The 13,828-nt window shown below is 38.6% G+C and overlaps 1 protein-coding gene across 4 annotated transcripts in view; it reads left to right on the top strand.

The window, feature by feature from the left end:
• The window catches only part of LOC136862701 (DNA helicase MCM8), a 661,148-nt gene that overhangs the window by 613,584 nt on the left and 33,736 nt on the right, over positions 1-13,828 (top strand). For 2 of the 4 annotated variants that reach the window (XM_067138906.2, XM_067138905.2), the window contains exon 15: positions 10,282-10,582. The exons of the other annotated variants lie outside the window; for them this stretch is intronic. In XM_067138906.2, coding sequence (XP_066995007.2) covers positions 10,282-10,485 — 204 coding nt within the window. In that variant the 3' untranslated portion in view covers positions 10,486-10,582. Of the gene's footprint in view, positions 1-10,281; positions 10,583-13,828 lie in introns of those variants that run through there. 4 annotated transcript variants of the gene reach the window in all.

Raw genomic sequence — 13,828 nt, forward strand, 5'->3', positions numbered from 1 at the left:
AGATGAGGAACAGGGAACTGTTGCCGAGAAGTTTGGAAGTAGGAGAAAGGGAAGAGGTAGGAAAGGGAAATGTGGAGTAGTGGATAGGAAAAGACAGGTGGAACAGGGTCATGGGATGGAGAAAAGGGAGGAGGAAGTAGCTTCTGCAGCTGTCAGGAAAGATAGGATTGACCAGGAGGGGAGGGGATCAAATGAGGTGGGTAGGGTTGAGGCTCTGGTCATGGGGGATTCTATCGTTTGACATGTCATGAAAGTGTGTAGAGGAAAGGGTACCAGGGTAGAGTGTTATCCAGGAATTAGGTTAAGGCAGATGTTGAAGAAAGTAGAAGAGAAGGAGGAGGGAAAGGAGAAGGTGGTAGTGTTTCACGTTGGTACTAACAACGTAAGACAAGCAGGTATAAGTACCAACATAGTTGGGGATGTGTGGGATTTGGTAAATGCAGCACGGATGAAGTTTAAGGAAGCAGAGATTGTTATCAGTGGAATACTGTGTAGGAAGGGTACTGACTGGAAGGTGATTGGGGATTTAAATGAGACTATGGAGTGGGTATGTGGGAAACTGGAAGTGAAATTTCTAGATCCTAATAGGTGGGTAGGAGATAGGGATCTGCGCTCAGATGGCCTTCACTTAAACCGCAGTGGTACATATAAGTTAGGAAATTTGTTTAGAAGGGTTATAGAGAGGTACATTCAGGGAAACAGGGTGCGCTAGGCAGTGGTGTTACGGGAACAGGGAACTGGAAATCAAGTAGGGATGACATAAAACTGTTAGTGCTCAACTGTAGAAGTATTGTAAAGAAAGGAATAGAATTAAGTAATTTAATAGATATATACTTACCAGATATTGTAATAGGAGTTGAATCATGGCTGAGAAATGATATAATGGATGCAGAAATTTTCTCACGGAACTGGAGGGTGTATCGTAGAGATAGGACAGGAATGGTAGGAGGGGGAGTATTCATTCTCGTGAAAGAAGAATTTGTAAGCAACAAAAAAGTTAAAGATGACAAGCACGAAATTCTAGGGGTAAGGCTCATTTCTAAAGATAATAGGCAACTAGATGTCTTTGGAGTGTACAGACCAGGAAAGGGTAGCGCAGATGCTGATTCAGAATTATTTGATAAGATAATCAGCTATGTGGGAAACGATAAGGAAAGGAACGTGATCATAGCGGGTGATCTCAATTTACCAAATGTCAATTGGGAAGGTAATGCGAACGACAGGAAGCATGACCAACAAATGGCAAATAAGTTAATATCTGATTCAGAAAGTGATGGAACCAACTAGAGGGAAGAATATTCTGGATGTGGTGCTGGTAAAACCACATGAGCTCTATAAAGAAACCGAAGTAATAGATGGTATTAGTGATCACGAAGCTGTTTTTGTGGTAATTAACAATAAATGTGAAAGAAAGGAAGAGATTAAAATTAGGACTGTTAGGCAGTAACATATGGCTGATAAAACAGGCATGAGGGAGTTTTTAATAAGCAACTATGATCGGTGGAAAACGGTAAATAAAAATGTAAACAGACTCTGGGATGGGTATAAAGCAATTGTTGAGGAATGTAAAAATAGGTTTGTACCTTTAAAGGTGGTAAGTAATGGTAAAGACCCACCTTATTATAATAGAGAAATAAAGAGACTGAGAAGGAGGTGCACGTTGGAAAGAAATAGAGTTAGAAATGGCTGTGGAAGTAAGGAGAAATGGAAGGAAATTAGTAGGAAATTGAATCTAGCAAAGAAGTCAGCTAATAACATGATGGCAAGCATAATTGGTGGCCACACTAATTTTAGTGATAAGTGGAAGGGTATGTATAGGTACTTTAAGGCAGAAACAGGTTTCATGAAGGACATTCCAGGAATAATTAATGAACAAGGGGAATATGTATGCGAGGATCTTCAAAAGGCAGAAGTATTCAGTCAGCAGTATGTAAAGATTAGTGATTTCAAGGATAATGTCCAGATAGAGGAGGTGACTAATACTAAAGAAGTATTCGAATTTACCTATGACAGCAATGACATTGACAGTAAGATACAAAAATTGAAAACTAGAAAAGCAGCTGGAATTGATAAGGTTTCGGGGGATATACTAAAGACAATGGGTTGCGATATTGTACCATATCTGAAGTACTTGTTTGATTTTTGTTTGCATGAAGGAACTTTACCAAATGAATGGAGAGTTGCTATAGTAGCCCCTGTATATAAAGGAAAGGGTGATAGGCATAAAGCTGAAAATTACAGGCCAGTCAGTTTGATATGCATTGTATGTAAGCTTTGGGAAAGCATTCTTTCTGATTATATAAGACATGTTTGCAAAATTAATAAATGGTTTGACAGAAGGCAGTTTGGGTTTATGAAAGGTTATTCCACTGAAGCCCACCATTTGTAGGATTCCAGCAAGATATAGCAGATATCCTGGATTCAGGAGGTCATTTGGACTGTATTGCGATTGACTTATCTAAGGCATTTGATAGGGTAGATCATGGGAGACTACTGGCAAAAATTAGTGCAATTGGACTTGACAAAAGAGTGACTGAATGGGTGGGTCTGTTTCTAGAAAATAGAACTCAGGGAATTAGAATAGGTGAAGCTTTATCTGTCCCTGTAAAAATTAAGAGGGGAATTCCTCAAGGCAGTATTATTGGACCTTTATGTTTTCTTATATATATCAATGATATGTGTAAAGAAGGGGAATCAGAGATAAGGCTTTTCGCAGATGATGTTATTCTATCCATAGTAATAAATAAGTTACAAGGTTGTGAGCAACTGCAAAATGACCTCGATAATGTTGTGAGATGGACAGTAGGCAATGGTATGATGATAAACAGGGATAAAATTCAGGTTGTGAGTTTCACAAATAGGAAAAGTCCTCTCAGTTTTAATTACTGCGTTGATGGGGTGAAAGTTCCCTTTGGGGATCATTGTAAATATGTAGGTATAAATATAAGGAAAGATCTTCATTGGGGTAATCACATAAATATGATTGTAAATAAAGGGTACAGATCTCTGCACATGGTTATGAGAGTATTTAGGGGTTGTAGTAAGGATGTAAAGGAGAGAGCATATTTGTCTCTGGTGAGACCTCAACTTGAGTATGGTTCCAGTGTATGGGACCCTTACCAGGATTACTTGATTCAGGAACTGGCAAAAATCCAAAGAAAAGCAGCTTGATTTGTTCTCGGCGATTTCCGACAAAAGAGTAGCATTACAAAAATGTTGGAAAGTTTGGGCTGGGAAAACTTGGGAGAAAGGAGGCGAGCTGCTTGACTAAGTGGTATGTTCTGAGCTGTCAGTGGAGAGATGGCGTGGGAGGACATCAGTAGACGAATAAGTTTGGATGGTGTCTTTAAAAGTAGGAAAGATCACAATATGAAGATAAAGTTGGAATTCAAGAGGACAAATTGGGGCAAATATTTATTTATAGGAAGGGGAGTTAGGGATTGGAATAACTAAGCAAGGGAGATGTTCAATAAATTTCCAATTTCTTTGCAATCATTTAAGAAAAGGCTAGGAAAACAACAGATAGGGAATCTGCCACCTGGGCGACTGCCCTAAATGCAGATCAGTAGTGATTGAAATTGAAACCTAGATTACTATACTGATTTTTAGCTAAAAAATCTATGAGAAATACTGAAGAATTGGTTGATAAAGTTATTGATATTAAAATTTAAACAAGTCATTCCATCCATTCTTTCAACATGTACCCTAGCATTCCAATAGGTGAAATTTGTGGGATCATCAAACAAGAATTTGAAGAAATACAATAGATTAAGCCAACAAGAAATCCTATAATTCATGTCTATTCAAAAACTGGTTTAAAATAATTGTTTTTGTTTTGGTAGTACAATTTATCAGCATAATGGATTAGCCATGGGATCGCCGACCTTGGGAATTTTGGTTGAGATTTTTCTACGCAGCTTGGAATACACAAATATTACTAACAACAATATTTTCAACAATATCCATTTTTGGGCTAGATATGTAGATGACACATTTGTGATAATTGTTAAAAGCATGACAGATGCAACTATTACACTTTCCAGCCTGAACATATTTGACCCACATATCAAAATTACTTTTAGAGTCTGAATCGCAATATGTCCTTAATATTTTGGATTTAACCATTACTAGACATTCAAATTTCCTCAGTTACAAATTTGTAGAAAACTTACGCAAACAATTAGTATGATACAACACAACTCTTTACCTCCAAGTAAACAGAAAAGCCGCCTACCATGATATGGTATATCGAGCCTTCGGCATCTCATTGTCTAAAAAGGATCTTATCTCTGAATTAAATACTATATGTAATTTCGCCAATTCCAACGGTTACAGTAGATGTTTTATCAAAAAAATTAATATAATCAAATGCAGACTTTCAGCCACCTTAGCTAGAGAAAAAGCACCTAAAATCACATTTTCCACCTTCACATATGTTTCCCAAACTGGCAGAAGCTTTACTGCATGGAATTCAGAACATGTTTATGCAATCAAATACAACAGATTCTCTGCCATGGACCAACATATGGAGGAATGTTATCACAATTTCACATCCATTGGGCAAGATATGAAGATTCTTAAAGTGGCTGATAAAGGCTCTATGCTTAACATAATGGAAAATTGCTTAATCCATTTACAGCAATATTCTAATCCTAATTTCAAACTCAACGAGATATTTAGAAAACCTAACATCTTATTTGACATAATTCCAATCCTTGATAAACAAAGATGTCCAGTATTCGGGAGATAGTGGGTCGGCAGCCATGAAGATGTTTTTTCATGATTTCCCATTTTCACACCAGGCAAGAAACTGAAACACCCTCTCTCATAATACATTTAGATTACCCCTCCATCAATATTCCACCATTCTGCACCCCGCAGCTCCACCTTAAAGGCAACCATGCCTTCCGCTTTGCCCTTCTAACGCTTCACTCATGCCAGTTCAACGACATGTTGTTGTGGTTTCTGTCATGGCATCGGTAACACACCTTGGACATCACAATTAAGGGGTGAGTTTCATAGCAACATTGCCATATTTTTCTATCTTTTTTCAATAACATGGCTAGTTTAGTAAATCTTTCGTCTTTTTCAGATAACCTTTTAATTTGATCCAAATTGGAAAGCAACTATACCATTTCTTATGTACTTCTATCAGTTATACCAAAACCTCCCAAATGGATATTTATATACAGGGTGAGTCAGAAATATGGCATTTGTTTGACCGATTGCTTATGTTTAATTATAATTCTTATAGATAAAAGAATGACCCCATTTGAAAGTCGCAGGTTGTGATATCTGGAGAGCGAGTTGGTCAATCTGCCGGTCGCGATTCAATATTTCCTTTGCCACAACAGGGTAGTAAGGGGATGCACCATCCTGCTGGAATACGCAATGTTGGTGCTGAACACTTGGCATCACTGGTACCAAAACTTCATTGAGGATTTCATAATACCCTTCACAGTTAACTCTCTCTCTCAAAATTCGTATGCCTAGCAATCCTTCCCATCCAATCATTGCCCAAACTTTCACTGATCCACATTTCGTATGCTTATCATCAATAATTCTAGTTGTGTCGATTAACATTCCCATTCACCTGGAATACAGCTTTGTCTGAAAAATGCAATTTTTTTATACCATGGTTTGTCAATTTCACATTCCCTTAAACACAAATTCATACAGTTGCAACCACCTGTCAGGGTCGTCTTCACTCAGTTCATGAACAAGTAGAAAAGGCAACTGCTAAAATGGTTCCACCTATTCACCACATTTATTTTGTAAGAATTTCATTAATTCAGTTTGGGACTAGCTTTGGTCTCTAGAGACTATCCCCAGCCAAAAATTAATTATATACAATATCAGTTCATGAACACGAATCGGCTTGAAAGTTCTGTACTTGTCACGTCTCAAAACACGAGACACACTGGACTGACTGACGTCAAGTTCATGTGCACCTTGGTGTGTTGATTTCCGGGCTGAATGCTTCCACAGTCCTTTCTGTTGTTGCTGCATCAGTGCTGCTGCAAGGTCTTCCAGGAAGTTTTCCCTGATGGATATTTCCCGTTGTTAGCAGTCGTCTCACGTGTCTCACAGACTCATTATCATTCTGAAAATCAGTCGCACATGCAGCTTATCGTATTCACAAAAACATACGCAGGAGATGCTTTCAAAATGTGTACACTGTTTTATTTACAAATTATATATACATTATACACGCTCTAATGAACTGCCATCTTGACCTAAATCAAAGAAGAAGAAGACTGTGACATTAGCATGTCAACACAACAAACTTACAACATGAATTCACACACTTACTAACAACTCCTCCCTAACAACTCAACTCCCAAGACCTTGCCTGGCCAGGCTTCTAGAAAAGTATGACACAACCTGCTTTCTCGTGTCTTCTCGAGTCTCCAGTAACCTATGTACAAATGAACAGAACATTCTCTAAAACTCTAGTGACGAAGGTGTGTTGCTGTGGAATCTTACCCCGTGGTGAACAACATTATAGGTAATAATAATACATCATATTTATAGTTAATAATAAATTATATACTATTAATTACGTGTTCTTATATTAACTAAGTCATATTCATATACATACAGCAGAAGTAATGTGACGTAACCTCACATATTTTGTTACACAATACAGATCATACAGCACAAATAATAAATGATACAACTATGATTTATACCAAATAAAGTCCATATTGACAAACTGTTGTACATAACTATGTAGATAATAATAATAATAGACATAAACTTTTTTTTTTTTTTTTTTTTTTTTTTTTTTTTTGCTATTTGTCTTTGGTGACGATGGGATAGGAAAGGCCTAGGAAGTGGAAGAAAGCGGCCGTGGCCTTAATTAAGGTACAGCCCCCGCATTTGCCTGGTGTGAAAATGGGAAATCAAGGAAAACCATCTTCAGGGCTGCCGACAGTGGGGCTCGAAGCCACTGTCTCCCGAATACTGGATACTGGCCGCACTTAAGCGACTGCAGCTATCGAGCTTGGTATAGATGTAAATAACTTCATAGTCACACCTCACAAGCCATAATAATAATACCTACTAATCAAGCTTGATATTTTCAGTATTATCCATGGGTTTAGAGAATTGTTCCCAAGTTATACTAGTCCATTACACTCTTTCGTCAGGCTACGGTAACTTGCTGCTGCATATTCAGTGCCATTTTGGTTGACAATATAACCAATTTCATTGCATTGTTGTGTATCGATAGTAAGTAGCCTTGACTCTCCGATGGTGCCATTCTTCCATCTGTAAGAGTAATAATCAAACATCAGCAATCGATCAAACATTTGGTCATATGTCTGACTCGCCCTGTATTTTCATTTTATTTAAGTGATTAACAATTAAATACCGTAAGTTATGTACTATGATATGCTTCTGCTGGCGAGATGAAGTGTTTACAGTGCACTATGTCCTCCGGTATGGGCTGGAATAAATTTGTTACTTTCCTGTCTCAGTCTCATCCTTGGCTTTGACAATATGAGGCCCAAAACAGTAATGGCTTAATATATGTAAGGTGCAACATCTCTTACGGGCTCGAGAACATGATTGTATCTGATTATATAAAAATACTAGATTAGTATTAGGAAGGAGCATAAGTGCGAACATTTGACGAAACTCTTTCCGTCTTGAAGTAGAGCTGTTGAAATGCGCTCTGTCTCCTTCCAGTTGTTGTGGCCACTCTCTGCTTTATAATTTCTGAGAATTCTCTACCAGCTGAATGCGATGCTAAGATGATCCCTAATGCAAGTTCACCGCCGCTTGCTTTCCCAGAACAGTACTTGATCAAATTATCGCAAAACATCAAGATCGTAGCCGTCCTTTTTGTTAGATACTGTATGGGGCTAATATTTGTTTATAGGAATCATTTAAGAAAAGGCTAGGGAAAGAGCAGATAGGGAATATGCCACCTGGGTGACTGCCCTAAATGCAGATCAGTAGTGATTGACTGATTGATTGAAAGTGATTGAGGTATAAGAGAGGCTAGTTATACCATTCCTCATGCAGCCAGTCCCTGTTATGAATGGTGTGAAAACATCGCTCATAGGGTCAGTTGGTGCATGCATTTCAGTGGGCTTGGCAGGCTGATATGTAATAGCAACTTCTGTCTCGGTAAGGAAAGCAACGGGAAACTACCTCACTCATCATTTCTGTAGTATGCCTCTTCAGTGACGCATAGGCTATTTATGACAGCTCTTGGCAGCGCTGTGGAGGATCAAACCAGCCTTTGGGCTGAATACCCAACATGTACTATGATACAACCTTTCATTTGTGTGATTCAGTGCCAACAATTTCAACCACAAGCCTAAGATGGTGAAACATTATCCAACGTTTTAGAACGGAACTTTTACGTGACTACAATGTGTAGCAACTGAGACTGTGAATTTTAATGTTCATTTTGAATAACAGAACCTTATTTTAACACTCCTTCATTCCAAATCTTCATGTCTTAACTTGCCAATTTTAGTTTCCTTGGTTGAAGATTATCTCAGTAGAGGTCAAAACTAGTCCCAACATGTTTTAGCTTGTACATTACTAATGAAGTATTGAAAAGGAAGAAACATTTTAGCTTTTTTAATTGCTCCTACATGATCACTAATTTCACTTTTTGATAATACACAGTTCCAAAAAATTAGGGGAACTTGTTTTTGAACGTATGCCATGCTCTACAAAACAATACCTCACACCCAGGTATATTACCAATTAAACCATTATTCTTTGCCGTTGAAGTATGCAAAAGAACATTGATGGATTCGCGTTCTTTTTCAGAACACAAACAGAAATGTCCAAATAGGGCCGAAAACAAAGTGATAACAGTCCTCCAGGGTGGATTTTTATCACAGTTGGAGAGCTTCAGTGTGGTGTATGTCCTCCACGAGTATTTATCACAGCTTGGCACCTATGTGATATGTTCCGTATAAATCAACGGAGGTCACATTGCGGTATCAGGTCCCATTCTTCAACGAGAGCCTATTTGAGGTCTTGGAGAGTCTGTTGTGGAACAGGACGCCCACGAACACTTCTGTCAAGCCTATCCCACACATGCTCGATGGGATTAAGGTCGGGACTCACTGCTGGCCATTCCACCTCTTGAATGTCCAGTTCTCGCAAGACAGCGCTGGTGATGCACGCTACATGAGCCCTGGCATTGCTGTGCACGAGTACGAATTCAGGGCCAACACCATATGCAGCAACCAACACAAGCTGTAGCAGTATCTTCTCGATGTACCCTGCAGCGGTAAGATTACCACAGACGACAAGATCCGTGCGGCCATCATTACCGATGCCACCCCACTCATCACAGAACCTTGTCTGAATTGGTCGCCTTCCTGGACAATATTTGGCATATACTGCTCACTACGGCGTCTCTATACACGTTGATGTCCATCACGCTGTGTCAGGGGAAATCTGGACTCGTCTGTGAACAACACAGATCTTCATTGGCGAAGTTGCAGGTTGACGTCTGTACGGGCAAACAGAAGGCGAGCTGCCCGATGTTGCTGCATTAAACGGGCCACTCGAACAGGACATCTGGGTCGTAAGGACACTTCTCTTAACCTGTTCCTTACTCTCTGGTCAGACACCATGACTCCAGTGACCCTCCTAAGGTCTTGTTGCAGTTCTCTGGCAATTGCTGAACGACGCCGCAACTCACAGATGGTCAGATATCGGTTATCCTGTAGAGTTGTCATGCGTCCATGACCTTGTCCAACCCTCCTTGTGAACTAGCCTGTCTCACTGTAGTGATTCCACAAGCATTGAATAACCGACGGAGAGAGATTGAGATCCACAGCAACACGACGAAAAGTCCATCCTTCCTGGATCAAAGTGACAGCCCTTGCGACTTGAACCTTGTTCAGATGTCTTATGGCACGTGCTGGTTTACGTACAACGTGCTCAAATGACCGCAGTAGTCCGTGTACCTCAAAACGACACGCGGACGCATGGCTATTCACTTTGTTTTGAGGGGTCACCTGACAGATTAATGCATGGCTACGCCTACAAATGGAGTATAACTTCAATTTGACATACCCTGAGTAGCTGAGGTCTCAAGGTATGCTGTACGACCATTGGAATCCCATCTACCAAATTAACGTTCACATACCAGACATTACAAAACATGTTCCCCTAATTTTTTTGAACTGTGTATGTATAAATAAATAAATAAATAAATGCATTGCCATGCATTCCGTTTTTTCCTCAAAAGATATATTTTACAACCACTAGTATTGGTTACAACATCATTTCATTTTTCAGGTCAAGAAATTCATTAATGCTCTGCAACGACAGGCAGAAATTCGTAGCAGTTCAAAATTCTCTACCCAGGAATTGAAAGAAGTGGCAAATATGGCTGGTGTGCCTGCTACTGATTTTGGAAACTTCTTATCTACTCTTAATGTTCAAGGATTTCTTCTGAAGAAAGGTCCACAGTTGTATCAATTACTTACAGTAGATTATTAGTAGAGCCGCCTGTGGTCAGCAGAAAACTCTGTAGTTAATGCTGGCATTTTAATACAGCATCGTTGAATGGTTCATGTATATTATTGTTCTTGATAAAGCAAATAAATTGAAATATACTTTTTCAATTATATATTTAATTTTAAATGATCCCATTGTTGTGACCGTCTTCCAATTCATGATTTCCTGCTATAATTTGGTCTGTAGGGTTTGCAATGGGAGAAGAAATGTATGAAGAATGTTTTGCCAAAGGAGAGTTGTTGCTGCCTCATATGTTTCTTGTGTAGTAATTCATTTCCATTAATTAACGTATTTTCTATTATTATTATTATTATTATTATTATTATTATTATTATTATTATTATTATTATTATTATTCAGAATAGCCAGTGAACCTGGAAACCTTGAAAAAAACAGGGGGTGGGGGTGGGGGTGCGGGAAATGGCAGCTTGCAAAATCTGGAGGGAACCAACTTTGCATTTGTGTCAAAAACTGAGAATTTTCTAATAAATGCATTTTCGTCAGAAATTAAACACATAATAAAATGTTTTTGTTTTGAGATTAACGAAATTCTTTCTTCAGTATAAATAGGGAAGAAATATATGAAGAATGTTCTGCTAAATGAGTGTTGCTGCTGCCTCGTATGTTTCTTGTGTAGTAATTCATATTCATAAATTATTATTATTATTATTATTATTATTATTATTATTATTATTATTATTATTATTATTCAGAATGGCCAGTGAACCTTGAAACCCTGAAAACCAGGGGTGGGGAGGAAAAAGAAATTTGAAAAATATGGGGGGAACAAACTATGAATGTGTGTTAAAACTGAGAATCAAATAGACTTTATTATGATTAGACAGAGATTCAGAAACCAGTTGTTTTACTGCAAGATGTTTCCAGGAGCAGATGTGGAATCCGACCACAACGTGGTGGTCATGAAATGTAAACTGAAGAAAGAAAATGGGACCTAGATAAGTTGAAAGAAAAGCGTGCGAGGGACTGTTTCAAGGAACAATTTGCACAAAAAGTAATGAAAAGGCTGAAGGAAACACAATAGATGATGAGTGAACAAATGTGAAGAACGAGATCAGTAGAGCTACTGAAGAACAGTTACGGAGAAAGGTAAGCTCAAGAATGAATCGGTGGATAACTTGGGATATATTAGACTTGATTGATGAATGGCGAAAGTACAAGAATGCAAAAAATTAGGAGGGCAGAAAAGAACACAGGCGATTGAAGAATGAAGTAGAGAGAAAGTGCAGGTCAACTAAAGAAGAATGGCTGAAAGAGAAGTGCAAGGGTGTTGAAAGTTGTATGGTCCTTGGAGAGATAGATGCTGCATAGAAAATCAAGGAAACTTTTGGAGAAAGGAAAACTAGGTATATGAATATTAAGAGCTCAGATGGAAAACTAGTTCTAGCGAAAGAAGACAACACAGAAAGATTGTGTTCAATCACTCACTACTGATCTGCATTTACGGCAGTCGCCCAGGTGGCAGATTCCCTGTCTGTTGTTTTCCTGGCCTTTTCTTAAATGATTTAAAAGAAATTTGAAATTTATTGAACATCTCCCTTGGTAAGTTATTCCAATCCCTAACTCCCGTTCCTATAAACAAATATTTGCCCCAATTTGTCCTCTTGAATTCCAACTTTATCTTCATATTGTGATCTTTCCTACTTTTATAGACACCACTCAAACTTATTTGCCTACTGATGTCATTCCACGCCATCTCTCCACTGACAGCTCGGAATTCCCTATCGGAATCAACTTCTATAACATACCATTTAGTCAAGTAGCTCGTCTCCTTTCTCCCAAGTCTTCCCAGCCCAAACTTTGCATCATTTTTGAAACACTACTCTTTTATCGAAAATCACCCAGAACAAATCGAGCTGCTTTTCTTTCGATTTTTTCCAGTTCTTGAATCAAGTAATCCTGGTGACGGTCCCGTACACTGGAACCATACTCTAGTTTGGGTCTTACCAGAGACTTATATGCCCTCTCCTTTACATCCTTACTACAACCCCTAAATACCCTCGTAACCATGTGCATAGATCTGTATCCTTTATTTACAATCATATTTATGTGATTACCCCAATGAAGATCTTTCCTTATATTAACACCTAGATACTTACAATGATCCCCAAAAGGAACTTTCACCCCATCAATGCAGCGATTAAAACTGAAAGGACTTTTCCAATTTGTGAAACTGACAACCTGACTTTTAACCCCGTTTATCATCATACCATTTCCTACTGTCCATCTCAAAACATTATCGAGGTCATTTTGCAGTTGTTCACATTCTTGTAACTTATTTATTACTCTTTACAGAATAACGTCATCTGCAAAAAGCCTTATCTCTGATTTCACTTCCTTACACACATCATTGATATAAGAAAACATAAAGGTCCAATAATACTGCCTTGAGGATTCCCCTCTTAATTATTACAGGGTCAGATAAAGCTTCTCCTATTCTAATTCTTCAAGTTCTGTTTTCTAGAAACATAGCCACCCATTCAGTCACTCTTTTGTCAAGTCCAATTGCACTCATTTTTGCCAAGAGTCTCCCATGATCTACCCTATCAAATGCCTTACATAAGTCAGTCACAATACAGTCCACATGACCTCCTGAATACAGGATATCTGCTATATCTTGCTGGAAGCTTACAAGTTGAGCTTCAGTGGAATAACCTTTCCTTAACCCAAGCTGCCTTCTATCGAACCAGTGATTAATTTTGCAAACATGTCTAATATAATCAGAAAAAATGCTTTCCCAAAGCTTACATGCAATGCATGTCAATCTGGCTGGTCTGTAATTTTCAGCTTTATGTCTATCACCCTTTCCTTTATACACAGGGACTACTATAGCAACTCTCCATTCATTTGGTATAGCTCCTTCAACCAAACAATAATCAAATACGTTCTTCAGATATGGTACTATATCCCAACCCATTGTCTTTAGTATATCCACTGAAACCTTATCAATTCCAGCTGTTTTTATAGTCTTCAACTTTTGTACTGTATCTTACTGTAAATATCATTGTTGTCATAGGTAAATTTTAATATTTCTTTAGTATTAGTCACTTCCTCTATCTGGACAGGACATCTTGTTCTACTCCTCATTCAGGAAACAGGTCTCGACCGCGCTAATCAGCAGTAAGCGTATCTCAGGTCCTTCTCAAAACCATGTTATTCCCCACACCTCCTCAATTATCTTATTACTGCAGAATGTTCCTGTTGTGTCCTCCCCGGGACATGAACTCAGGACAGTGGTTCCCTCCGAGGATCGACCCGTAGGGAAGTAGGAGGAGCTGCTGTGGTCTGACATATTAGGGGTAACCGG

Source organism: Anabrus simplex, chromosome 2 (assembly GCF_040414725.1).
Source record: "Anabrus simplex isolate iqAnaSimp1 chromosome 2, ASM4041472v1, whole genome shotgun sequence".
Lineage (NCBI taxonomy): Eukaryota > Metazoa > Arthropoda > Insecta > Orthoptera > Tettigoniidae > Anabrus > Anabrus simplex.